Here is a 25,767-nt window from a genome sequence, read left to right as displayed (position 1 = left end):
AGCTCTGCATTCAGCAAGAAATTTTGTCTCAAAAAACAAGGAAGAGAGAGCTTTAAGTGGTTGACATTGTCTTCCCCCCATCCCCCACACCGCCATGGACCTAAAAACAGCCAGGCAGAAGAAAACAGACCCCACATCCCTAATGAAACTACCAAGGGACCTGAAGGTTTGTTGTTGCTATTTTTCCTGAGACGGGGTCTCACTGTGTAGCCCTGGCCGGACTAGAGCTTACTATGTAGATCAGGCTGGTACTGAACTCATAGAAGAAATCCACCTGCCTCTGTCTCCTGAGTACTGGGAAGTTTTTGGATTCTGGAGATAGCTTAAAGGTAGACAGATTCACGGGGGATTTGGTGTGAGGTATGAAAATGAGAGGAATCAAGGACAAATCTACCGATGTCGGCTTGTACCCTGTAAGGAAAGGATCGCTTCAGATCAACAGAGGAGGAGCCAGGGAGGAGCAGGGTTGGTAGGTAAGACCAGCAATCCAGTTTGGAGCGGGCTGACAGGCAGACACCTTGAGCTGGCAGTTGAATATGCGGATGCAGACAAGACAGGATTGAAAAATACACATTTTTACACAGCAGTGCTCATGATGATTGTGTGCCAGGGAAAAGAGTGACAAGATTAGTTAGGGGGAGAGGAGTGGGTAGGAGGAGTGAGCGAGGAGGCTCAGAAGAGGAGCAGGGAGGACGAGTGGTTCTTAGCAGAGCCTTTCTGTAGAGAGGGTGGAAACCGCAGTTGCTGGAGGAGGAAGTGAGGCCAAGGGCTTTTCTTTGTTCTTCTTGTTAAATGGGAAAGTGATAGCATAGTTGTGTATTTGGGAGGGAAATGACTAATAGGAAAAAAACAAACAAGCAAAGGAATTGCTGAGGGCAGCCCTTGCTTTAGAATGTCTTGGGAAGCTGTTGCAACTTTGTGTCTAATGTGTCTCATCTAGGCTAGATACAACGCCCAAAGTTCTGGTTATGCAAATGCTCACTGTGCAAAGTGTTTCAAGATCCTTAGGGAAGCCGCAAGCCCACTATATATGCCCGAGGTCAAGGTGCATGGATGGAAATGACAGTTTCGGTGTTTCAGATTTGACCCGGAGGTACGTTTTCCTGGGCTTCCACACAAAACCCAGCCGAGAAGCTTCTATTTGTAATATAGGCAAAAATAGATCGTAGCATTTCTGATGTTTGGAAGAGAAAAAGATTTCTTTATAGCGTGGAAGTGGTTTTCTTTTTGGTACAAGGTACATGGGAAATTCTACTCAACATTTTGAAAGGTTGTAGGTACAATCGAGCATAATGACACTTGTAATCCTGGCGCTTAAGAAGCTAAGGCAGGATGGTTGTTATCGGGGCTGCACAGAGAGGCTCTCAAGAGGAAGACGAGCACAGCCTTGAGTACGTGTGTCCACGCACACCACAGCACGTGTGTGGAGGTCAGGGGTTGGTTCTTTCCTTCCACCACCAGATGCGGGCGTAGAATTCAGGTCGCCAGCCTTGCATGGTAAGCGCTTTTACCTGCCGAGCCATTTTTCTGGGCCTGAAATAAAAATAAATAAATAAATAAATAAAACAAGAAAAATACTTCTTCCCTCTGGCATGATCCATAGGAGTCTTTGACGACTCTAAGAAAACGAGAGAATGGACTCATGTAGGATTGTCCAACATTTTAAAATCGCCAAATTACCCCTGAGAGCAAAGAGAACGGAGAGAATGCGAGTTCAGTCAGATAGAGCCAATGAAATAGTAATGTTTCTTCAAAGTCTTCTTTTTTAAATATTAAAACTCACATGAATTTTACAGTCCATACTTTAACAGTGCCATATATTTTCTTTTGGGCTGAAGTAGATGGCTCTACAGTTAAGAGAGTTTCCTGCTCTTCCAGGAATTGGTGCCCAGAACCCACTGTGAGTGACTTAAACTGCCTATCACTCTAGCTCCAGGGGGATCTGAGGACCTCTTCTATCAAGCATGCGTGTGTATGTGCTCATACACACACAGAGCATACATTTATACACACACACACACATAAATAAAAATAAATATTTAAAGTTTTTAGTTTTTAATTTTTATGATACCGGTGGCTTAACCCAGAGCCTTATGCTGCTGGGCACAACACATGCTACCCCTTTAGCTCCATGCCCAGATAATAACACTTTAAATGATGAAGGGCATATTCTGCTCGTCTTACTAGTTCATCAAGAAACTGCTGCTTTGTCCCTCTCAGGAAAACCAGCTGACTCATCACATTTCCAGTTTTGGGAGTAGATTTTGACCCTGTGTCAAAATCTCTGTATCTCTGGAACCCAGATACACAGAGAAACAGTAGGAAGATGGCAGCAATTTTCCCCTCTGTGTGATTGGGGTAAAAGGGAGGGGCTAGTCCCAGAATGCATCTAGAGGGAGTTACAGTGGAATAGCTTCATGTTAACATGACAGAAAAATGTTGGTAGGTCTGTCATCCTGCATACAGGCCATATGACTGGTGTCGTATGCTCCCATCAGCCTCTTTAACTATTTCAGGAGACCTACATGAGTTGAATGTGTTGTACTTGGTGCTTAATGCTCTCAGTGTGGCCTTTAAAAATCTCCTGAGCCCTCAAACAAACCAACACAGAACATCTGGCTATGGGGCTTAAAGATCTGTGCTTCAGCAAATATTCCAAGTGGTTCTAATGCACATTAAGGTGCTATACTTGAATGTCATAGGAAGGGATCACTTTGGGGCAAGAGAATACAGATTAAAGAACAGGCATTTTGGCTTCTGGAAGCTAATTCCGTATTTTGCAAGGTCTGTACCATGATGCACCCACAGAATTGCTTCCAGACTGACACCCCTTCCTTTCTGCACTGGTGCGTCTCCCAAAACCCTGGCATGATGTGAACCCTCACTTTTTAGGTATTTACATACTCAGATTGAACCATCTTTCTACAGGACCTTTATGAAGATGCACTGCTGTTCAGATGAATTAATTTCTGATTATAGAATTCCTGATTTTATTTAATCTATTTTAGAAGTAAAGGCTAAGGAGTTGAAGGAAAGTTTACAGCTACAATAAATACCTTTGTGGATATTTGCCTAGTGAGGCCACATGCCTCACTAGGAGACAGGCTTGTGGCACCATGGATCCTTGTATAAATCATAAGTACAGGCAAGTTGGTTTAAACTTCTTGTGAACCCAAAATATAATGGGGCTACCAAGAATGTCTAAATTAAGTACAAATCTTGATATAAATAAATACAAACTCTTGTTGTAATTCCTTATACCTGTTCGCTTATGGCATAATATACTGTCATTATAAATTTTACTTTGTTTCTTGGCATGAAAGGCAGGTACAATTATTGTCCTAAACTCACTATAAACTAAGACACAGCTGGAAAATGTGTAGCCAGGTCAGTTATAATTGAATAGACATATATCTTGTTGTAGCATTGTGGACCCTGTTAATGTTTAGGTCTTATCAACCTTTGTTGTCTGCCCTGGACAGCACAGGTAGGAGGCTGAGTCCTACCTACTCAGGGCTCATCACCTGGTGGGCCCATTTGGGATTTGAAGAAATCAAATCCATAAAAATCACTCACAGAAGGCTGAGCATGAAGTAAGAGTATGGAATAAGCTCTTCCTAACGGCAGACGTCTGCCGTCTGTTCTTCCATTACAACTGTGTAATCTCAATGATGCAATCTGATTGGAAATGTCAGCCAGTGGCACCAGTGCCCGGAGCCTCTGGCAAGAGTCCACAGGCCCTACTTAATGTGAACTCTTCTCAGCCTCTGAACTAGAAAGGCGCCAAATGCTTCCATTATTCTCCTTTTGAAAAACACTGAACAATCTTGTTATTGAGCATTTGTGCAATAGCCCCAGTAGTCAAAGGACATGGCCATGTCAAGACTCAAAATATCAAACATATTATGGGGTGGGATCAGAAAGCATTTCAAAGCGTTGAAGAGACACAGTTCTGAGATGGAAATAGTATATACAGGAGCATTCAGTTAGGAGCCTCCTTGACAAACTTTAGGCCCCTTTCTTGTAGGACTTCTAAGCAGGAAGAGTTGACTGTTAGTATTGTTGACAGACTCAACCTATCTAGCAATTACCCTGACAATCAGCTTGGTTAAAGATGATGGTTCTAGTATCAAGGGTCATGGTTCAGTGTGGAAAACAGCTGCAATAAATTCAGCATGTGACAAAACCTTCATTTGTGGAGAAGATTAGACTGCCAAGCCAATGGGCTGGAATGACTTGTGTTCCAGGTTTGACAAAAGTGAACATTAAAACCCTCATGCTATATCTATGGATGTGTAATGATCCTTGGGGGTCACTGACAGTGCAGCTGGTCTAGCAAATGACCAATAGGGGACTGGACAACAGAAAAGAATTGAGAAGATGGTAGGTACATGCAAGCATGGCCTGCCAGACTCCAGAAAATAAACTAAAGAGAGTTGAGCAACAGCAATGGGTATTTTAAAGAGTGGAAAAGGAGGGGTAGGCCAGCTTGTCCATGGTGCTGGTGGGAAATGCCAGGAAAACTCTCTCTTCTCAGTACTCTGAGCCAAGTGTGTGGCACACGGCACTCTATGCAGCAGCCATGTGATGCCATTTATAAAAGTTCTCTGTGGCTGGAGAGTCAGTGGATTCAAGGATGTGCCACACAAGCTTGAGGACCTGATCTTCTGTGTCCACTAGAAGCTGGGAACAACAGCACAGACCTGTAGTCCCCGTGCTGAGGAGGCAGAGGCAGGGAGAGCCCTTCGGTCTTTCTGACCAGCCAGTCTAGCTGCATTGGTGCACTCCAGGCTCAGTGAGAGACTGTCTAGGAAAACACGGCCTGGGGAGATGGCTCATAAGAACACTCACTGGGCAAGCATGAGGAGCTGAGCTCAGACCCGTAGAACCCAGTTAAAAAGCTGGACGAGGCTATGTGCTTCTGTAACCCCAGAGCTCGAGGTATGGTGGCATAGGGGTGCAGACAGGAGGAGCGCTGAGACTTTCTGGCTGCCAGAGTTGCTCCCAGATGGAGAACCCCAGGCTCAGTGAGAGACCCTGGCTCAAGAGAATAAAGCAGAGAGCAAAGAAGGCCCTTGATGTTCTCCTCTGCCTCCCGTTCACGAGCGTCTGAGACACCCACCCAGATAGACGCATGCACACATAAGCACCTCTCCCATATAGTAATGGCAAAGGGCGGGGTGTGAGGGGAAGATACCCAACGCATCTTTTGGCCTCGGCATGCATGTGCAAGCACCTCACAGTTCACATGTACACTACACACACAAGTGAAAAAAAAATGATAAAGTTGAGAGGAGTGATAGAGTAATACATTCTGTTGACCTATGACCTCCATAACTACACAAAGCCACACGCATACAGAATGCATGTGTTACACACACACAGACTGAGAGAGAGAGACAGAGAGAGAGAGAGCGAGAGCCTTGCTGTGTTGGAAGCTCAGCAGCCTGAGACCCTTTGAGAACCCCAGGGAAAGTGTCATAAGGCTGTACATTGAAACCTGGTCCATAGAACACTGCTAGACAGAGAAGAAACTTTGAACCAGAACCATGCACTATTCAGCAAGCTGGAAACTGGTCAAAGACAAGAGTCTACAAGGAACTTAGAGATAAACTTGAAGCAGCATGCCAGACATTCAAGATAGTACAGAAAAAAAAAAAAAAAAAAACAAAAACAACCCAGACTGTATTTGCAGACAGATCCCTGAAGTATTGCCTAGAGGTATACCCAACACCTGAGGCTTGATCTGTGAAGCACATGGGCCCAGCCAGGATCTTGAACCTGATCTCCTCAGGGAAGATCTGGAGGTGAGAGTGGGTTGCAAGCAGCTATGTCCTAGTTAGGGTTTCTATTGTTGCAATGTAACACCATCACCAAAAGCAAGTTGGTGAGGAAAGGGTTTATTTGGCTTGCATTTCCACACTGAAGGAAGTCAGGAAAGGAACTCCAACAGGGCAGGAACCTGGAGGCAGGAGCTGATGCAGAGGCCATGGAGGGGTGCTGCTTGCTGGCTTGCTCCTCAAGGCTTGCTCAGCCTGCTCTCTTATAGAAGCCAGGACCATGAGACCAGGGGTGGCAAGTTTAACACAAAACTAGCCAGGGCAGCCTGTGAGCCAACATCATAAAGGGTCCCCAGGGAAGGAACACTGAGCATGAACCCACCCCACAGGTCAGCGTGTGCTCTACATCTCCACCCAGCTCTCTCCCTTTCACAGTTGCTTCTCCTTTATTTACTACCCAGTCGACTCAGCAGGCCATCTCTGTCCTTGCATCTCCTCCTCTTCCCTTTCTCTCCATTCTTTCCTTTCTCATTTTCATTTCCCAGAGACCCAGGCTGGCATGATTCATGGTGTCTCAGTGTCTCAGCCTTCTGAAACCTGGGACTGTTCTATGGTATCTGATTGCATTTCTTTACCTCTCTTTTCAGTCTATCCTGTAACCCAAGTTGCTTCATCTTCCCTCCTCTCATTGCCTGAACTGTTTCTTTCCTCTACTTTATAGCAACTGAACACAAATCACTGGTCCTAATGTGCTCATTGATTCCTTTTAACACTTCCCCACAATAACCAATAGAGCACAAGGTATTTTATTTCCTGAAACGGTTGGCGATTACATGGTTATTGCCTCTTATATGACTATTACTATATTAAAATTTTTTTTAATTTATTTGTATGTGTCTGTGGGAGTGTGGGTGCCCACAGAGGTTGGAGGAAGGTGTCAGATCCCCTGGAGCTGGAGTTACAGGTAGCTCTGGCTGCTTAACAAGAGTCCTGGAAACCAAGCTGGAATCCTCTGGCAGGCGCTCTTGACCGCTGAGCCATCATCTCTGTCCAATATTACTATATTGTCGATAGCGACTGCTGTTACAGATAGTATTGTACTCTCAGCGGAGACCGGGGATTGAATATGAGTCTAGATGAGGAAAATAACACCTCTACCCTAGTGCAACCTAGTCGCTTTTGAACATTGCAAACACTCTCATTGAATGGATAAAAGTAACAGGAAACATTTTAAGGAAACTACTAAAACCAGATGCACAAAGTCTCAATGTATACACAAGTGAAACATGATGCTTCAAGACAACATGATGCTTCCAAATATTACCTGTCAGTCCCATTCTTCCAGAAAGAATGACTTAGATGAGATCTCAGACACGCAATTCAAAAGAATGGCTATAACTGTGTCCAAAGAAACCAAAGACACAAACAAGCTCTTGAATGAAGTCTAAGAGAACCCAAACAGCTGAATGAAATAAGGAAGTTCATACAGGATACGGCCAAAGAATTCAATAAGGTGATAGAAGGAAGTATGAAAGAGAAAGAAAACTGAAGTGATGGAAGCAAAAAATTCAAGAGGTCAAATAAATTATACCCTTTGAACAGAGCCTGAAAATATGCCTGACTTGAGCAACAATAGGCTGATTACAGTTCTCAGTCATTCAACAGGAATATGCCGTAAAGAAAAGATGGCTGTAAATTGGGTAGCCAAATAAACTATTGAAGTTACTTTTAAAGTATAAGAAAGTAGCTGGGCATGGTGGCACACGCCTGTAAGGGTGGCAGCACTCTGGGAGGCAGAGGCAGACAGATCTCTGTGAGTTCGAGGCCAGCCTGGTTTACAAAGTGAGTGACAGCCAGAGCTACACACAAAAACTGTCTTGCCCATCCAACCCTCCCCCCCAAAAAAAAAGAAAAAAAGGAGAAGAAAGTTTATGCTGAAATTTATTATTTTTTTACTATAAAGTCCTAATATGTGGTCCTGGATGGTCTTGCTCTTAGGGTTCCTCTCCCTCAGTCTCCTCAGAAGCATGTAGCACAATTCCCCTAGTCTAAAACTTTGGTGTAGGCCAGCTTGATGTTTAAATCCAAATTAACCAATTATTACAGATGTGTGGAATCTGCATGTACATTTTGAGTCTAGGATTTATAAGATGTGGGGAGCCCTGGAACTAAAATAAGCCTTTTTGTCCTAAAAGGGCTTTGAAATGGATCAGAGATCTAGACTGTGATACAAGGGACTGATATCTTCTGAGGTGAGGAGCACACATTCACCTCAGGTGGGTGGTTCTGGGGTTATGGAAAAGACAGGTGTAAAATGCTTCCGAAGAAGGAACCCGTGATAGCTCATAGATTATATTTGTTTATATAGAAGTTTCTCCACATTTGCTATAGCGGTGAGAGAAATCATGCTTCTAGAGCACGGTGTGTAAACACAAGCACTGAAACAAAGCCTGACATGGTTCTCTAGAGTAGTGCTTCTCAACTTGTGGGTCAAGATCCTCCCGGAAGACACAGGTATTTACATCACGATTCATAACAGTAGCAAGGTTAGAGTTAGGAAGTAGCAGTGAAAGTAATTCTACGGCTGAGGAGTCACCAAAACAGGAGAAGCTGGATTGAAAGTTTGCGTCATTAGGAAGCTTGAGAACCGCTGGTGTAGAAGCTTAGTGGGTAAAGGCCAGGAGAGGGAGAAGGGCAGCGTGGGCTGCCATGTACCTGCAGGGACTGGGCATCAGCTGGAGGAACTGAGGTCCAGGGGTCTCTATTTCCTTAGAGACAAATGGAGTGTGCTTGGTTGAGAAAGCGGAGGGAAGGGCTGGGACAGGTACTGAGCTGGATACAGAGGGTGTTTATTAGAACTTCAGAGGCGGTTCAGGTCCTGCCTGGGTGCCTTGAGTGTGCATGAGCCCACACAGCTGCATTCATTTCTCAGGCGATATCAGTTCGAGTGCCACACGAGCGCTTCTGTGTCCTGAGATCTGACATGAAGCAGTTAAAGGAATGGCTGAAACCAGGGATTCATTTCTCATCCTATGCAATGTTTGTGTGAGCATCCATTAACTCCAAAACTGAGGATCCCTTTCCTTCGGGGCACCAGGACTGCCCCCTCCATGCTTACAAAACATTCAGCTTTGAATGAGTGAGGAAGTCAGTAAGCCAAACTGACTCCTGCTTATTTCTTTTCCTTCTCTTCCTTTCCTGTTTTTGCCTTTTCTTTTTTCTTGTTCTCATCTCTTTCCTTCTCTGCTTTCCTCCTTCCTTCTTTCTTTATTTTTTCTAAGACAAGGTTTCAGGTAGCCCAGGCTGACCTGGAACTCCTGATCCTTCTGCATCTACCTTCCGAGTGCTAGGATTATGACCAATCTCTGTCAACCATTTTTGAATGTAATAATAGGTTTGAATTTGGGATGAATATCTTGGTTATTTCAGAAAGTTTAAATTCTGCTCCAAGGTGGGCTGTTGGAATGTATGCAATTTACCCTCGTTCATTCAAATGCTGATTTCTCTACCCCACTATCTGGTTTCACATTGCATTGTGATACTTATTCTAAGCATCACCTGTCTCAAGTTTGTGTAAACATGCCATCTTTTGTTCTCTATATTGTCAGTTAAACAACCAGCCCCAATGCTGTGCAATGGTGAGAATAGGGTGGGACATCCTGGTCCAGAGGGAGTAGGAGAAGGAAGCGAGTAGGAGGAAGAGGAGGAGAGGAGAGCAAAATCTGGCAGGAGAGGTCTTGGAACCACGTGGAGAGATGGACCGGACTTAAGATATGACTCAAAGCAAGTATAATGGGTGAAATCTGCATGGGAGGAAGCTATGAGGGCTTGGAGGTTTAGGCTGGAGTAACTATTGCCCAGCATTGTGGTCTAGATTAATTAAATAAATCCCAGTCTCTGTGTGGTGATTTGGGTATACAGCTGGTTTATGACTAACTGCTGCTTAACTCAAAGGTATTTCAAGAGTAAATATTAAAAACCCACAGCAGCGGGCTAAGAGGAAAGCTCTGATGGTAAAGTACGCATACAAGCATGAGATCTGCATTTGACCCCCAGAGCATAAGTAGAAAAGCCAGGTATGGTGCTGTACGCTTAGAATACCAGCTCAAGGAGGCAGAGACAAGGGTATCCCGGAAGCTTCCTGGGCCGGTCAGCCCAGCGTACTTGGTGAGCTCCAGGCTCGTGCAAAAGAGACCCTGTCTCAGCAATGAAGGTGGGTGGTGCCTAATGAATGACCCCTGAGGCTGACCTCTGACCTCCACATGCATACACACACAGGTGAATACCTCCCTCCTCTACCCATATAGTACACACACACACACACACACACACACACACACACTCAGCTCTCATCCAACAGCTTCACTCCTGTAACTTACACTAAAGTAATGAGACTAAAGCCAAACTCTAATAAAATCCAATTTGGAACACAAAAGTTTATTAGAATAAAAATACATATATAATATCCAACATTAAAATTATTTCACGTCACATGTATCTTTTACCTGCATTAGTCTCTTTAAAAAAAAAAAAGCCTTAAAACTCTATGCTTTAAATAATTTGCGCATATGTAAACAAGTCTTAGATTACCAAAGATGCCATTATACCTGTTAGATATTGAACAACAACATTCAGGAACGGGAACTCCGAGCTCTACCCTATCACACTGAGCACTGCTCTACATTTTTTTGGAAGGAAGGAAGAAGGTAAGAATAACCCACTTGAGATGAGGTAAGCTGCAGAATGATATTTTAGTATCAAATATTGACACAAGAATGTTAAAAAGCATTCACGGAAATGTCATTTCAGTTTTTTTTCAGTGTTTGCATAGTCTAGGTTATTTAAAAAATAATTTTAAAAAAATACCCAAATTTGTTTTTTTAGAAAAAAAAGACAAATATTTGACTCCACTTAGGATCTGTGTTTTTGTTTTTGTTTTTTTCTAAGTCTTTGTCCCATTTAGGAAAAAAGAAGTGATATGAACATTCACAAGTCTACCAAAGAGGAAAAAAAAAAATAAGGTTAGGACTGACATTTCAAGCTGCCTTTCGGAAAGAAAATTAAAAAGAGGTAGATGGTTAAATATTAGCGGCCAAGTTGCTTGAGTGACTAATTTTTGCCTTGGTATACATTTACTCAGCTTTTATACTTGAAGCCAAATAGTAGGAGAAGAAAGTAAAACCTAGCAAAAGTTATCTTCCTTATGTCAACGAAAAGTAACCCGGGCTTGGGAGCCCTGTGAAGGAGGTTGATTGTTCAAAGCACTACAGTTCATGCGTCGACTAAAGCGAGAGAGAGCGGGCCTTGCTGCTGCGCTTCTTGGGTATGGGTGAGGCTGTGCCCCAAGCCAGGCCTGCTCAGTCGAAGTACGACTGAAGGCTGCCTCGGCGACGGACGTCACAGGTCCAGCAGTGGAAGCCTCCTCCCAGGGAATTGGCATTCCGGATGTTAACCTTAATGGTACTGATGCCTGCGTTGAAAGAGAAAGACAAGGTCAGTTGGACAGGCTAACGTGAAGACACCCCTACAGAGGGTAAGCCCAAACACCCGGGGGAACACCGAAGTTCAAATCCCAGCCGTTGATTTGTGAACACTCAGCAGAGCACAACTTGAGTCTCTGTTGACTTTGGTGAAGACGGTGTATTAGTGGCGGGCTGGGTTAAATGACATGTAGTCTACGGAAATAAAATCCAGACCACCAGCCTGGGATGAGCAGATACACCTACCAAGGACTAAAACGAAGAGCTGAGAGGTTGACAACGGGGCAAAGGACACTTTCATCCTTTACACATTAACTGTGCCAGGCCACCTCAAGGAAATGGTGCATCGGCGTTGTAGCTTATCATCTGGGTTCTGTGGCTATTCAGGTGTCAGAGCTGACCCGACAGTTAGCTTTACCTGGCACCGTCTGTTAGGACGTGCCTGCAGTGTGAACGGGCTACTTACTTAGTAGCATCAGCGAGAATGTGTTATATTAGACACGGTAGGACCTTAAAATAGGAAATCTGTTCTTTTTCCTCCTTTATTTGAGGGGGCAGACAAGCTGCAGAGTCATTGCAGCGCTCATGGACGGTGGAGAGAACAAGGAGGAGAAAGACCCCCCCCTCGAAGACTAGGAGTGAGGTTTGAATGTGGGATAAGAAGCCTCCAAGTCCTGTCCAGTCATATCATACTCATCCTGAACTGGGGGAATCAGGATGCTGGATGAAATGTATGGAAGTTCTCCATGTCTGAAAGATGTTAACTGCAAAATTAAACCATCAAATCAGATTGCTTGGTACTTTTTTACTGCTTTAAGTTAAAAAAAAAAATCATAATAGATGAAAACGTGGAATCCAGACAATTTTGTTACTTAATGAAAGCCAAGGAAAGAGCTTGGTGTCATGAGCCCAACCATCAGATTCTGCTGGATTCAAAACAATCAAGCTATTTTTTTTTTAAACTGACTCTACATTAAGGACAGATTTGGCAAATAAGAAAATTATCTTCTATGGCGTATATCTGAAATGTAGAGCAAAAACTTAAAAACCCAATTCCAACAAGTAAGCTGCCTGACTCTTACCGAGTTCACACCGAGGGTCTGTCCAAAGGCTCACACACACGTGATCTATACCTTTGGCTCACGGGAAATCCTGCCTTTCGCTATTTTCCTCAACAGTATTAGAATCCTGGTCTAAAATTTAAACATCAGAACAGGAGAACTTTGCTCCAAGTAACACCCAATCCTGCTCTTGAAAAGTAGAACGGCTGGCTGGAATCCTTTATCATAGTTCGGAACCATGTTAACAGCTCTTACCTTACAAGCCCCCTGAAACATGTGATTACCGGTTGGATGATTTCTAAAGAGCCTTCAGTAAGTTCTTCTTTGGAGGAGGCGGAAAAACTCGTTTGAATGTGGGCGACGCTCAACGCACGGGCATCAGGAAACCAGCAGAGCAGCAGACATATTAACTACTGCCAAGGGGTGTTTCAGAAACTGGCAATGTACTAACAACCTTTAAAGGCTGTGCTTATTAGACACAGTTATAAAATAACCCACTGGTACCTTCAAAGGAAACATATGAACTCAACGAACCACATGCTAGACTAGCATGCCTTTTCGTGGGTTGGCGGTGAACATTTGCGCGCATGCCTGTCACACGTACCCAGCTTCTCGAACATCTTTTGGATTGGGACTTCGTTGGCGTCTACCATCACACGCTTCTGATCTAGCATTAAGACATTCATGGAAAGCCACTTGGATGACATCCAGAGGGGGTGATCTGCGAATAGCAACGCCTGTTAAACCCCGCATGTCTGATCCCGTTCTCCATTAGAGCAAGGGCTTACAGGGGAAGGGCCGCTGAAGCGACAGCTCAGTCCTTTCCTGCGTCACTTCCCGCATGAAAACTCATTTCACCATCTTACGGCACCCCGTTCTTTCTGACAGGATTTCTCTATGACACGAGATGACGCTGAACTTGCGATCCCCGCGCCTCAGCCTTCTCTGTGCTGGTGTTACAGGCCCGTCCCGCCATGTTCTGCTTTGTTTGTGTTTTTTACTAGGTTTTGTACCGCTGTGGCTCAACCTCAAGGCCATAAACATGCTAGGCAAGTGCTCTACCACTGAACCACATTCCCAGCTCTGAGAATTCAATTGTCAAACAACATATCTATAAATATTACAAATCAACCCGTATTCAGCAGACGTGTGGGATTCATCCTGTCTTATTTTAGAAGTCGTATCTTGCTTTATATCATATTTTTAAATTGTTTTCTTCTCTTTTCATTTTCTATGAAAGAAAAACAAACCCACACCCCAGCCTTCCTCTAGATCAGCTGTCACTTTACCGCTCGCTGGGTGGGGAAATGCCATCTCTAGTTTGACAAAAGTTGGCTATCCCTACAGGTGAGATCCTTGATGACAAAGGAGGTAAAAGCAGACCTACCATCTGGGATGACCGGTGTTGGAGGAGTAACTATGGTCCATCCTGCTTTCTTGAAGAGGTCAATCTGTAAGACCAAACAACCCAACAGACCTCAATTCAAATTTGCTGCTTTTTAAGATGGGGTCTGCCATGTAACCCAGGCTGGCCTTGATCTACCCACCTACCTCAGCATCTTAAGTAGTTAAGATTATGGCATGTGTTATGACGCTCAGCTGTCTTTATCATTAATGACTATATTTTGGCAAAATAAGGACACAAATTATTTTTTTTAAGTTGATGACTTTGTTCAAATTATAATTTAAAACAGCCATTGGGTCTGTACAAGAATGGGCTTGTTGACAGTGAGCCAGGAATGGAGGAGGGACTCAGGGGTCCCACCCTTCCCTAATGGAGTGTTTGCTATTCGTAGGATCACAGAGTCACTTTGTGCCTAGTGCTCACACAGATGGCCCTGGTTAAACTCACTGGGTCACAAACTCAAACCCAAAAGTCATGATTCTGGCCTGGAGGAGTGGGGGTGCGAGGATGATAGGGTTGACGAGAGACTGCATCGTATGTCTGAAACTGTCAAAGAACAAACTTAATGATGTGGTGTGTGTGTGTGTGTGTGTGTGTGTGCACGTGTGTGTGTGTATGTGTGTGCACGTGTGTGTGTGTATGTGTGTGATGCTTTTCCCTCCCAGTAATACTAGAAGGCAACAGAACTTTTAAAGCTCTTCAAAGTTTCAAAATTTAAAATACCAAAGATACTTTCCCAAGGCATCCTCGTTAAAGAAAGTTTAAATATGTCCTGTTTAGTTAAAAGAAAACGACATTTTAGGATGCCAGACTCACAATATGCTCCACAGTCCTACCATTTTGCACGGCCATGAGTAAAGACAAGTGTCAGAGATTTGGTCTCAGGGCACCACGGTTGCCACTGGATATCCATTCCAAGTCAGTCACCTCTACACGAGACCACACAAGTCAGTGTGTCATCATGCCACTAAAATGAAATCAGTCACCTTGGTGTGAAAATAAGGGATAGGAGTGAACTGTGCACGGTATGAAAGTGCTTCTGAAAAGGTGTCCTGAAGCCTTGCAAAGAAGTCACTGCCCGGCTGCACCGCGAGGCAGGAGGCAAAACGGGAGGCTGAGGGTGTGAGGGAGAGGGCAGCTGCAGAGTGGGGCACGCAGAGGGGAAGGAAATCACTGTTGAATAACGTAGCCAGAGGCACACATTTGATGAGCTGGCAGGGGAGTCTGACATTACTATACTAACCCATCTCTGCCTGTTGGTTATCTCCTAAATCCACCATAAGTAATTCAACGCCACCTATCACTGCTAAATTTGTCACCCAGCAGCACCAGGAACCCCAGAAATATGGGAGGGGTGCCAGCCTTCTCTTTAAAATGAAGTCTCAGGGGCTCACCAACTTCTCTGGCATCCTGAGAGCTCTCCTACCTGATGACATGGTCGGTCAGGGTTGGAGAGCACGAGGCCCGGCCCAATGATGTTGAAGGTGGCATCAATGTGCATCGGGTTGGGATCTTTAAATGAGATGATATGCACTCTGTAGTCCGGAGCCAGGTGCCTCCGCATCCACTCGATGCCCAGGAAGTTGGTGACCTGAAAAATAAAAACAACCCTTAGAGGATTCCATTCTAAGCTTGGAAAACCGAAAGTAGGTAGGGTTTAAAAGCTTTTAATTGAGGGCTAAGGAATTCAATAACGCAGTGTGAGATTTCAGAGCCAGCCTTTGGCAACCTGGCTTCTCTGGGCGAAAATGTCCCTTCCGGCTCGGATGAAGTCAGCGGCGTCAAAGCACGGCTCGAACTCAGTTGTCACAAATTTCCCCTGAGCGGCCAGTTTGTGTCTGTCTTCCACAGAGTGGATGGGGTAATTCTAGTTGGAACAAGAATGAACAACAGACAATGAAATTATTTTTTTAAGGAGCTTATTTACTAATTTATATATATAAATTAGTTCAACACAATTATTTTTCAAAAATAGTACCATTCAACTCTAGATGAAAGCACCATAGAAAAGATGTTGGTCGGTGATGATCAGCTCTAACTGCCAAGCTGACTGGATTAAGGAAAGCCTAAGGGATTAGTGAGGAATATCCCTTTGGCATTTTCAGAAACGACTAGATTATGGGGGGCTCTAGGCTAATGGATGGATAAATCCCTTGATGTCGTCATATGATGGCATTATTGAGAGGTGTGAAAGTTAGGAGGTGGGGTCTAGTTGGGAGAAAGTGGGTTGATGGGAGTGTTCCAGGGGATGCTATCTTGCTCTGATCTCTTCCTGGGTCCCCCTCTCCTCCCCCCCATCTCTTCTGTCTACCAAGAAGTCAAACATCTCCTGCGTGCTTCTGCCAACACACTGCTCTGCCAAAGCATGTGGGTGGGGCCAGCCAAGGAAATCACCAAACTCTGAGCCAAAAATAAGTCCTCTCCTCAGTTAGAGTCTTTCTCTCAAGCGTCTGGTCACAGCAAACAGAAAAGTGATATAAACAAGTCAAGGCAATAAAACCATCACAAGAACAAAATGTAAACCTGGGCCTTAGACTAACTCCCTGTTACTCTAGAACAGAAACAAAGGGGCACAGGGCAGTAATTGATTCTGAGAACAGCCCATGACACACATGCATGTAGCTAGTTACGATACTGAAAGCCAGTGGGGTGAAGTCACCCTGCTCCTTTAGAGAAGAAATTTGGTCCGGAGCCCAGGCCATCCCTTAGAATGAAATGCCATGCTTCCCCTGGCCAAATCTGCATTTGCTGGACTTAGTTTTCATTCCGTCTTTAAATAACTAGAGTAATTTTTTATTTTAAGATTATTTCCGTAAGTGATTTTTCTATGAAAAATAGATAGCTTAATTAAAACATACATCCCTTGTATTTGTGTGTGTGTGGGGGGATGGTTTTAGCACCCCACAGATAACAAAACCTATGGATGTCCAAGTGCATTGCATAAAATTGCACAGCATTTGCATAGGACCTATGCATGTCCTTCTATAGCCTTTCAAACAGCACTAGATTAGTTCTAGTCTTCACTGCTGTATTGTTCTTGAATGACAAGACAGACACAGTTTTCAAAATATACTATTTATGGATGGTTGGTTGAATTCATGGAAGCAGAACCTGTGGGCGGAAAACCAACTGCGCATTTCGTCTTACTGCGATTCTGGCCTAGACACCAGATTATTTTGCTGGAGGAAGAGAGAGAGAGAGACTTTAGCCTAAACATCTTCGTGGCTCCAGTGGTGGATGGCAATGCGCCCTTAGGACAAGTTTGGCTCCCTGTGATGAAATGACACCACTCCCTTCTAGAGTTCTTATAAGAATAAATGTGATGGATGATATATCTCGAGCCCAGGCCTGGGTACACAGTGAGCGGCAAATGTCAGCTGTTATTACTGCTGTTACGATTGTTATCATCTACTGTCCACTCCATCTAAGCAGAATCAGCTCTGAAAACGGAAATTTGTACCATGTGTGACGTATCAGAGCGGTCCCCTGTGGGTGGTTCGGAACAGTTACTGGCAAGCTGGTCTGTGCCTAGGGGCCTACCTGGTCGTAGAGCGCATCGGCCATCGTGGGCTTGGGTGCTGTTGTCCACTTGGCACCGCGGTGGAAGTAGTCTTTGATAATTGACCTGTATGCTCGGTACTCAAAGAAGCGTGAGCGCCACGCCATGGGGGCCTCTATAATCTCATTTCCCACAACCATCAGGATGTCCCGAGGCATCGCGCTGTATAAACCTATGGGTCCAAAGAGTTCCATGGGCGTCTCAGCGACGCAAATTTCCAAGACATTCAAGTTTGCGTGACATAATCTCTTTGCAGAAAAAGTTTACTAAAAACCCTGCATGTCTATATATTTACCTAAAACAGGGCAAGTGGAGCAATACACGCTAGACTAGACTGTTGACAAGAGTTTCCTGTTGGGTGGTGATGCCAAGCAAAAACGGAAAGGAAGAACTGAGAGAAAATTTGAACCACCAAGCCTTCTCTACTTGTAGGTCCCCCGTCCCCCTTTTAAGATACGGAAACAGAATTCTTCATGGGCAGTGTCACGCGATAAAAACCAGGCTAAGATCATTCTGGGGGAAAAAAAATCATAGAACTCAAGCACAAGAGCAGTTGTGAAGCAATGGCAATTTAAAAAGAGGGAATGTTTCCACTCCCCGATCAAAAAGAAATACACATCTGTATATCTGTGTGGGAGTATGTGCACCTGTGGATGGCTCGGAGCTGGAGTTACAAACTGTTACTAGCTGCCTGGCCAGGGCTGGGAACGCTGAACTCTCAGGTCTGCTGCAAGAGCAGTCATGGCTCTTAACTGCCGAGCCATCTCTCCAGCCCCTCTCTTTCCCCTTTAATTTCTGCCATTAAAACAAAACTAAGTACAGCCCACTGTTCTTATGTAGAATGTTTACAAGACCTAGACCTGTAGAAGGGGTGCCCCTCAGTCATATCAAAGGGAACCAGACTCCTTCTCAGTAATCTCTAAAGTTTTGAAGGAACAGCAAGCAAAACAAAGGATTCTTCAAGAAATTCTACGAGCGTCCTCCTTATGTATCTAAGAAGGAAACCGGAAATCAAGGCCCCGTGAGATTACCTCCTTGACAGAACTCACCTGTAGACTCAAAATCGGGAGTCTTGTACCTCACTGACCAGTCGATGGGGTCAGGCCGCCTCACCGTCACTCCTTCCATTGTTAGGATATTGCACATTTCTTCAACCTCAGCCACAGCCTTCTTCAAATGATCTTTGGGAAAATAAAGACCTCCATTTTTCTGGTAAAATGGCCAGTACTTTTCGTAGGTATTGGCCTGGAAGCAGAAGGAAGTAAATGGAAGCATTACAAAAGAATGACAGCTCAAGGTAGGTTCATAGGCTGTAAACAGTTATTCAAGTCTTATACAGGGGGTTTCTACCTCAGATACGACATCTGTAGTCAGTATTTTAAAAAAGTGGCAAAGATGGGTTAAAGACTCAAGTGAATTGGGGTGGGCTTCGTTTAGCTAGATATCCATAACACCTGGCAATCCTATCCTAAAGACAGGGTGCTCAAACACATGGCCTTTTCACATGCAGAGCCGTTTGCTCACTTCCTGCCTGAGTAAACAGGACAGGAACTTCAGCCCTCTGAAGGTCTGACTAGACGGTGTTGCAAACAGAGATAGGGGCTTGGCAACCCCGTTCTGTAAGTCTGAATATTTTCAGCCTGATGTTTTAATCCTTCCAAAGCTAGAATTATTTATTCTGACCCTTGTTCTTCAAGATTTTTGGTTTCATTTGCTTGCTTTGAGACAGTATCTCGTCTTGCAATCCTGACTGGCCTGGAATTCACTAATTCACTATTTAGACGAGGCTGACCTCGATCTCAGAGAGACCTTCCACCCTCTGCCAAGTGTTGGGAATAAACGTGTTTACCACCTTTATTGATGTTCCTAATAGTTCTGTTGACCAGGGCTGGACTAAATGTCTGGATCTTTAATGCCAAAGACATTTTTATCCAGGCCATGTCTCTGCTTCTTCCATAGTTACCTTAGTCTGGTAAACATAAAATATATGGATGCAAGCTAGCCTCTAGTTAGGCTGGGGGCCTGGCTGGATGATACAGGAGAAACTGACAAGCAGATCTTTCAAAATCAGGAAGGGTCCCAGCTAATTACGTTCTGAAAGCTGGGTCATTGGCGAACTAAGGTCCACAAGCCAAATCTAGCCAGGCTGCTATTTTTATAAACACATGTTTAAAGGGGCACAGCACTCTAATTTGTTTACACAGTGCCTGTGGCTGCTTTCCCGTTATAGTGGCAGGGTCGAGAATCAAAAAGCAGCCATGCAGACCTATGTTCTCGACAAAGCCTGAGTCATTTATTGTCTGACCCTCTACAGAAAAAAGTTTGCTGGCTCCATTTCTGATTAACTTGACTTTTGAAGATCTATGAACAAATAGCAGGCTCGATTTCTGCTCCAGAAAAAAATGTTATCAGTGCTAAACATTTGAATATTTTTATAGCTAATCCACTCTTAACAAAAACAAATCAAATCAAAACAAAACAAAAACCCTAACACTAAACCAAAACAAAAAGGTTTCTACCCCTAGGAATTTCTTCAATAACGGCTAGAAGAGAGGATAATAATGACTCTTTCTTTTCCTCTCTGACACATCCTGGTACTGCGACCCATCCATTCACCGCTCCCATCTTCTCATTCCAGGCACATCTCCTACAGTCCACTAAGGGACAAGAAGCCTTTGATAATCCAACACTGAATTGTAGCGGACACAGCCATGTCACTTGCCAGACTTACTCCAGAGTGTCCGGCGTGAGCATCAGAGCGAACCTGGCCTTGATATGAAACACTAAGTCAACTCTTCTGGGAGAAAAAAATGCTATTTGAACAGATGTCTGTGCAGTTTATAATCTGGCAAACATTGGACAAAGTCCAAATGATCAGGGTAAATTACATTTTCCAAGAAAGAGTCAGAAATTGTTTACACTTACTTTTTAACCTTGCCAAATGAGCCGGCAATCATTTACCAAGCATTTTCCAGGCAGTCAACACTGCACTGTGGCATGTGATGTCTTTAATAGCCTGTGGCAGAAGGAAGCTACACTTCGGGAGATGGGCTAACCTCTCTGTGAGAGTCTGTCTGCTGTATTAATTTTCAGACGCCCTCTTCGGAAAGCCAAGAAATACCAGTAGACACAAAGTTTTTGCTAAACTAGCATTAAACTTGTATCACATTAACCTTAACAGTATTTTTAAAGTCCTCTATCAAGGGCCTTATTTAAAAAAAAGAAAAGACAAAAACAGCTATTTACTATGTTTTACAAAAGAAAAAGGCATTAGGTTTTTGAAATAATACTTTCTGAATAGTGTCTTAAACTTGTATCACATTAACCTTAACAGTATTTTTAAAGTCCTCTATCAAGGGCCTTATTTAAAAAAAAGAAAAGACAAAAACAGCTATTTACTATGTTTTACAAAAGAAAAAGGCATTAGGTTTTTGAAATAATACTTTCTGAATAGTGTCTTTTTTTTGTACCTTAAAAAAAAGTTCCCCAATGCATGTTTTGTAACACTGGAAACTCTATCCACCGTTAGTAGAGATACTCTACTGTGTTATCTTATCATCATCATCATCATTATTTTTGTTTTGAAATGAGGTTTTGCTGTGTAGGCCAAGCTAGTCTTGAACTCAAGATCCTCCTGACTCAATCTCCTGAGTGCTAGCATTATAGGCATGTGCCACCAAGCCCAGTCATTACTTTATTTCTTATTCTGAAGTAGGGTAATTTACCTGTATTCCTGGGCCTAGCGGCCCATGTCTGTCCCCCAAGCATCAGGAGAGAGAGGCAGGAGGGTCAAGAATTCAAGGTCATCTTTGGATGCACAACAAGCTTAAGGCTAGCCTAGGCTTTGTGAGACTCGTCTGTCTCCCTTCTAGAGAATGTACCTTCTACTTACTTTCTTCTCCCTCAATACCAAGCTTGGTCCTGTCACATAAAAGAGAAGTGACCAGAAAAGTGACCGGAATCAATATGGCTAACGCTACTGATATCTACAGATATGGTACCTCCAGCTTTTGCGATGAACTTTGTGATGTAACTGGCAAACTGGATCCATACAAGTAGGAATTGTCATTTTCTCCTATTTTGCGTTTTTTTGGCATAGAACTTCGTTCCTTCAAGTTAAATCTGAGAGGTAACCCTTCAGCTTCTTAATAGGAGTGCTGCAGGCCAAGCAACTGATATTTCCAACTTCTATCAAATAACTCATTCCATGACAGCCTCCTGACTTTAATGACATTCATTCCACCAGCACTTTAAGCTACAAAGTCCACAGTCATAAATCAGGTGACAAAGCACTTCAAATGACGTCTGGTCTAGAATTTTGATTCCACAAGATCACATGATATTGGGGCTGGAAGTATGGTTTACTGGCTAGGAGCACTTGCTGATCTTCCACAGGACCTGAATCCAGATCCCAGATTCCAACTTCCATGGCTGGAAACTCAGAACCACTTGTAACTCTTAACTCCAGGGGATCTAACACTCTCTTCTAGCCTCCTTAGGCATGTACATACACACCCATACATGTAAGTTAAAAACATTTAAGGTCTGATCTTATAATGGTCAATAATCTTAAAGATAGTTAAATGATAAATTACTACCTGAGTTTGAGTTTTCACAATCAAAACAGTTAGGGATACTTCTTTTTAAGAAAATTCTTTGAAAGATTATGTCTTTTTTTTAATGTACGGATAGCATAGAAATTAATCTTTTCATCAAATTTCCATTATCGAAATCAAAGGTATAGTCAGAGCAACAGGAAGAAGCTATTGTCTCTGCCAGGTCTCACTCAAGAACGGTCTTCTTTCAGAATGCTTTGTAACCATTCAATGCTTGGGGTGGCTCTTAGCTCTCCTTGAACTTCACCTGCCTTGCCAGCTGGGTGGCCTCAGATACTTAGAATCTTCATCAATGAATACATCGTATCTCTCCAAACAGAAATGAAGCTTCCTCGGGTCAGTGCATTTCAGGTGATGGAGGAACTGACACAGACTTATTCCTCACTCTGCCTTACAAATGAAAATGTAGGTGTTTAGGTAGCATGCTCCAGTACACTCAAGGTGTATTTATAACTCAGGATTGACAAGATCTTAGCACTGCCTACAAAATGGAAGGGGCCCTTATATTACACACCACAATCACCTAGGCACTAGCCTATAAGGACCGTGGCCATAAGAATACTGCAAGTAAATACTAGGAAGGCTTTTGTTTTGTTGTTATTGTTAGAGTTTTTTTGTTTGCATTGTTTTGTTTTGTTTTTGAGACAGGGTTTCTTTGTGTAGCCCTGGCTGGCTTGGAACTTGTTCTGTAGAACAGGCTGGCCTCAAACTCAGACAGCTCTACCTATCTCTGCCTCCCGAGTGCTGGGATTAAAGGGTGTACTACTGCTGCCCAGCTCTAGGAGTTTATTTTCGAATAGGAAGATATTACTTGTTGCCAGGAAATTCTGGAAGGTATTGGGAAAGGCATTTTGGAATTAGATAGTGGCATAAGGGAGCACAGGAAAACGGGAGCAAAGAGCCGGCTTGTGAGGGGACGAGAACGCATGGAAGGAAGGAGTTAGTAAAGCAGAGGAATCATGGGAGCACAACGAGTCACATGATCAAATTCGGGTTTAAAACAAGTCACTCCAGTACTGACTGGGGTATGGTCTGGAGAGGGGAGTGAGTGGGAAGAGGCAGCTGGGAGCTAACTGCCACCGTCCAGGAGGAGATAAGCTCCAACGTAGGATAGAGGCTGGGCATGGGGCAAGCTTTCTTTCCACAGAAGACTTGATGTGGAGGAAGTGACTGAAGGAGAAATCAAAGACCTCTGGTGCTTTGATTTGATAAAGTAAGATTGTCAAAAGTTAGGAGGAAGAAATGAAGGCTTTGGCGTAGAGGTGTCTAGCAACTGAAACTCTAGCTGTGCCAAGCGTGAGGTCCTGTGGCAATACCCACTGGAGTTCTACACGGCCTGTGGGGGAAGGGTCTGGACTGGCGTGAAGCGGGGAGCAGAAGCCGAGGGAATGGCTACCAGAATGGGGCAAAAGGTGAAGCCACAGGCTGACAAGTCGTGAAGGGAAATATGGAGAAATACCCAGAGAATAGCTTCTCAGGAAAGTTCTTCCAGACTCCCAGGAGGCTTAAGGAGGAAGAAAATTGTGAATAATACCGGATGCTGGCAGTATCAAGCAAAATAACTTAAATTACACCCCCTACCCCAGCAAAGTGAACTGGAGGGAGGACCCACAGGTTCCTGGGGCCCTGCTTGCAGACCACAGGTTCTCATGGCTTACCTTCACCTCCACCGTGAATGGTGGGACACAGGCATTTTCTGCTCTGCCCACTATCACTTCCTCTAAAGGGTCCCATTCGTTGTAAGAGGAGACAGGGCAATCCTTAGGCAGAGGATCGGTGGCCTTGTCTTCAGCTGCACAGGAATTCTGGGAGGAGACTGTAGCTGCCTGGGTGCTCTGGAAAGTTCGCTGCACCCATCCTATCAAAGATCCTCCAAGCTTAAAAAAAGCAAAGACAAACACACATACACACACAAAAGAACCAGACAAGACAGGGCTAAAGTGTGAGAAACCAGAATAACACAGATACATATTTCAGGAGATACTAAGATGCCAGTTAATAGTGGGTTTGGGGTGATTAAGAACCCCCCCCCCTTTTTTTTCCTATAGATTGCTTTTGTTCATTTGTTGTTATACGCTGTAACTTCCTAAACTCCCTAGGAAGATCTGGCTCCTAGCCACCACTATCCCCATCTGGATGTCAGAATAATGAAGTTTCTGCAAACAAGCTTGCAGAAACTTTCTCAGAAGATAGCCTGTCCTCTTCCCATAGCTTCCGGCCGTGTCCAACTGTGGGAGGAAGTCTTTCTTCCCTCGTCTGGAAGCTTACCAAAACTGGGTTTCTTTTTACTGTAAATAACATGGAATCATTTGAAAAGACCTTATCTTTCAGAATAAGCAGCCCCAACTGATTGAAAAAAAATAAAAATCTCTGACATCTAGTTCACATTTTTTTTAGCATTTCAAGTCAGGGAAATGTCATCTGCACCATATTACATATAGTCCATGGTACCCTAGCCACTACAAAAATTAACCCTGGCAGGGACGGAATTCAAATTTAAAAAAGCAACCTAAGCATGTCAAACCTCTTCTTAAAAAACGCAGGCCTGTGTGACCGAGAGTGGGAAGATTCCCTCCCCGCCTCCCCCTCCCCCGGCCCTCGCGCAAACCTCACCCCCCATCCCCAAAACTCTCATCGAGCTGTTAAAAACCCTCCAGAAAGGGGCTGGAGGGACCCGCGGGTGGAGACCCAAAGCGAGAGGGCAAATGACAGCTGCTGGAGAACCAGGTGGTGGCAGAGCGCAACTGCCGGAGCTATTCCTGTCGGGGAGCCAGGGAGGGTCCGCAGGCGTGCGCGCGGACATCCCGGGGACGCCGAGGCCAGGGCGGAGCGGCAGGTGGGGGACAGGGTGGACTCACTCCAACTCCCCCCACCCCGTAAACCCCGGGAATCCCAGCCACAGCTGAAGTCAGCCTGCAGGCTCTAGCCATCTTCTCCCCCTGAACGGGGAGTCCGGTCCCCCTCTGGCTCCCCATCCTGCATCCCGCGGGGGACCGCGAGGCAGCACGCACCCGAGAGCCGATGTAGTGCACCGCCTCGGCGCCTCGGCTGCCGCCGCGCAGACACCGAACCCTCAGCATCGCCCCTGTCTCCGCCGCTGCTCCGCTCGCGCAAAAGGTCCCGGCCGCCGCCCTCGCGCCAGCTCCCAGCCTGCGGCCGCGCGCGCTGCTTTTGTAGCCGCGCCCCGGGGGCCCGGCCCATTGGCTGCCGGGAGCAGGTGGCCCGGGCGTCTGCGGGTCACGTCCCGCAGACGTGAAAAAAGGGCTGGCCTTTTTTTTTTTTTTTTTTTTTTTTTTTTTGCGTTTTGGGGGCTGGCTCAGGTCCACGCCCGAGGAGACCCAGCGCTTAGCCAGGATGGCTCGCTCGTCTCTCCTCCTGGAAGTCCGTTTTGCAACCTGAAATACAAAAAAACTCAAGGATGGTTCTAGGCTTAAGTTCAAGTGTTTGCACTGACCCAGGACCCCGTGAGACGACCCTGCCCTGCGTTAGCTTCCAACTTTGGCCCCTTGAGTCTGTGCGGCTAGAACTCCGGCCCTTTCGTGTGGTGTCTCTGGCTAGACGCTCCTGCCTTGAGAAACTCAGTCCTGAAAACAGTCAGCAGTAAGGCAGGGCTGCAGAGAGCTTCCCCCAGCCCAGCCCGAAGGAAGCACATCTTAAAAGGTTTCTTTCTACATGACTCGGTGCTTGACTGCAAAGCAGGTTCCCTCCCAGCTCAGTCTGAACTGCAGCTAGAGGACTCTGAATTGACACGTCGTTTCTTAAGGGAAGGGGCAGATCTGAGTACTTCTCCTTGTGACTTTTTTTTTTTTTTTTTTTTTTTTTTTCTCATGTTGCTCTGTGCTTTGGAGAAGAGCCTGGCTGGGTAG

At 44.7% G+C, this 25,767-nt stretch overlaps 1 protein-coding gene across 1 annotated transcript; it reads right to left on the bottom strand.

The window, feature by feature from the left end:
* Nucleotides 1-10,196: 10,196 nt before the first annotated feature.
* On the bottom strand, nt 10,197-25,069 carry Gatm (glycine amidinotransferase). The gene is made up of 9 exons (XM_021645064.2): nt 24,913-25,069; nt 23,560-23,778; nt 18,335-18,530; nt 17,267-17,457; nt 15,456-15,593; nt 15,153-15,317; nt 13,709-13,772; nt 12,926-13,042; nt 10,197-11,250 (listed from the first exon to the last, which is right to left on the bottom strand). The coding sequence occupies exons 1-9, from the start codon at nt 24,979-24,981 to the stop codon at nt 11,138-11,140; spliced, it is 1,272 nt and encodes a 423-aa protein (XP_021500739.1). The 5' UTR covers nt 24,982-25,069; the 3' UTR covers nt 10,197-11,137.
* Nucleotides 25,070-25,767: the final 698 nt, after the last annotated feature.

The sequence above is a fragment of the Meriones unguiculatus genome, chromosome 18, assembly GCF_030254825.1.
Source record: "Meriones unguiculatus strain TT.TT164.6M chromosome 18, Bangor_MerUng_6.1, whole genome shotgun sequence".
Lineage (NCBI taxonomy): Eukaryota > Metazoa > Chordata > Mammalia > Rodentia > Muridae > Meriones > Meriones unguiculatus.
Note: the sequence above shows the minus strand (reverse complement) of the source record. Positions and strands in the feature narration are given on the sequence as shown.

What these genes read in the sequence shown, in the direction of transcription:
- Gatm (XM_021645064.2), bottom strand. Translation starts at nt 24,981, where the DNA reads ATGCTGAGGGTTCGGTGTCTGCGCGGCGGCAGCCGAGGCGCCGAGGCG. An exon ending in TGCACTACATCGGCTCTCGG is followed by an intron (nt 23,779 to 24,912) that starts GTGCGTGCTGCC and finishes GCTTTTTTTAAG; the next exon opens with CTTGGAGGATCTTTGATAGG. An exon ending in CATTCACGGTGGAGGTGAAG is followed by an intron (nt 18,531 to 23,559) that starts GTAAGCCATGAG and finishes TTCTGCTTCCAG; the next exon opens with GCCAATACCTACGAAAAGTA.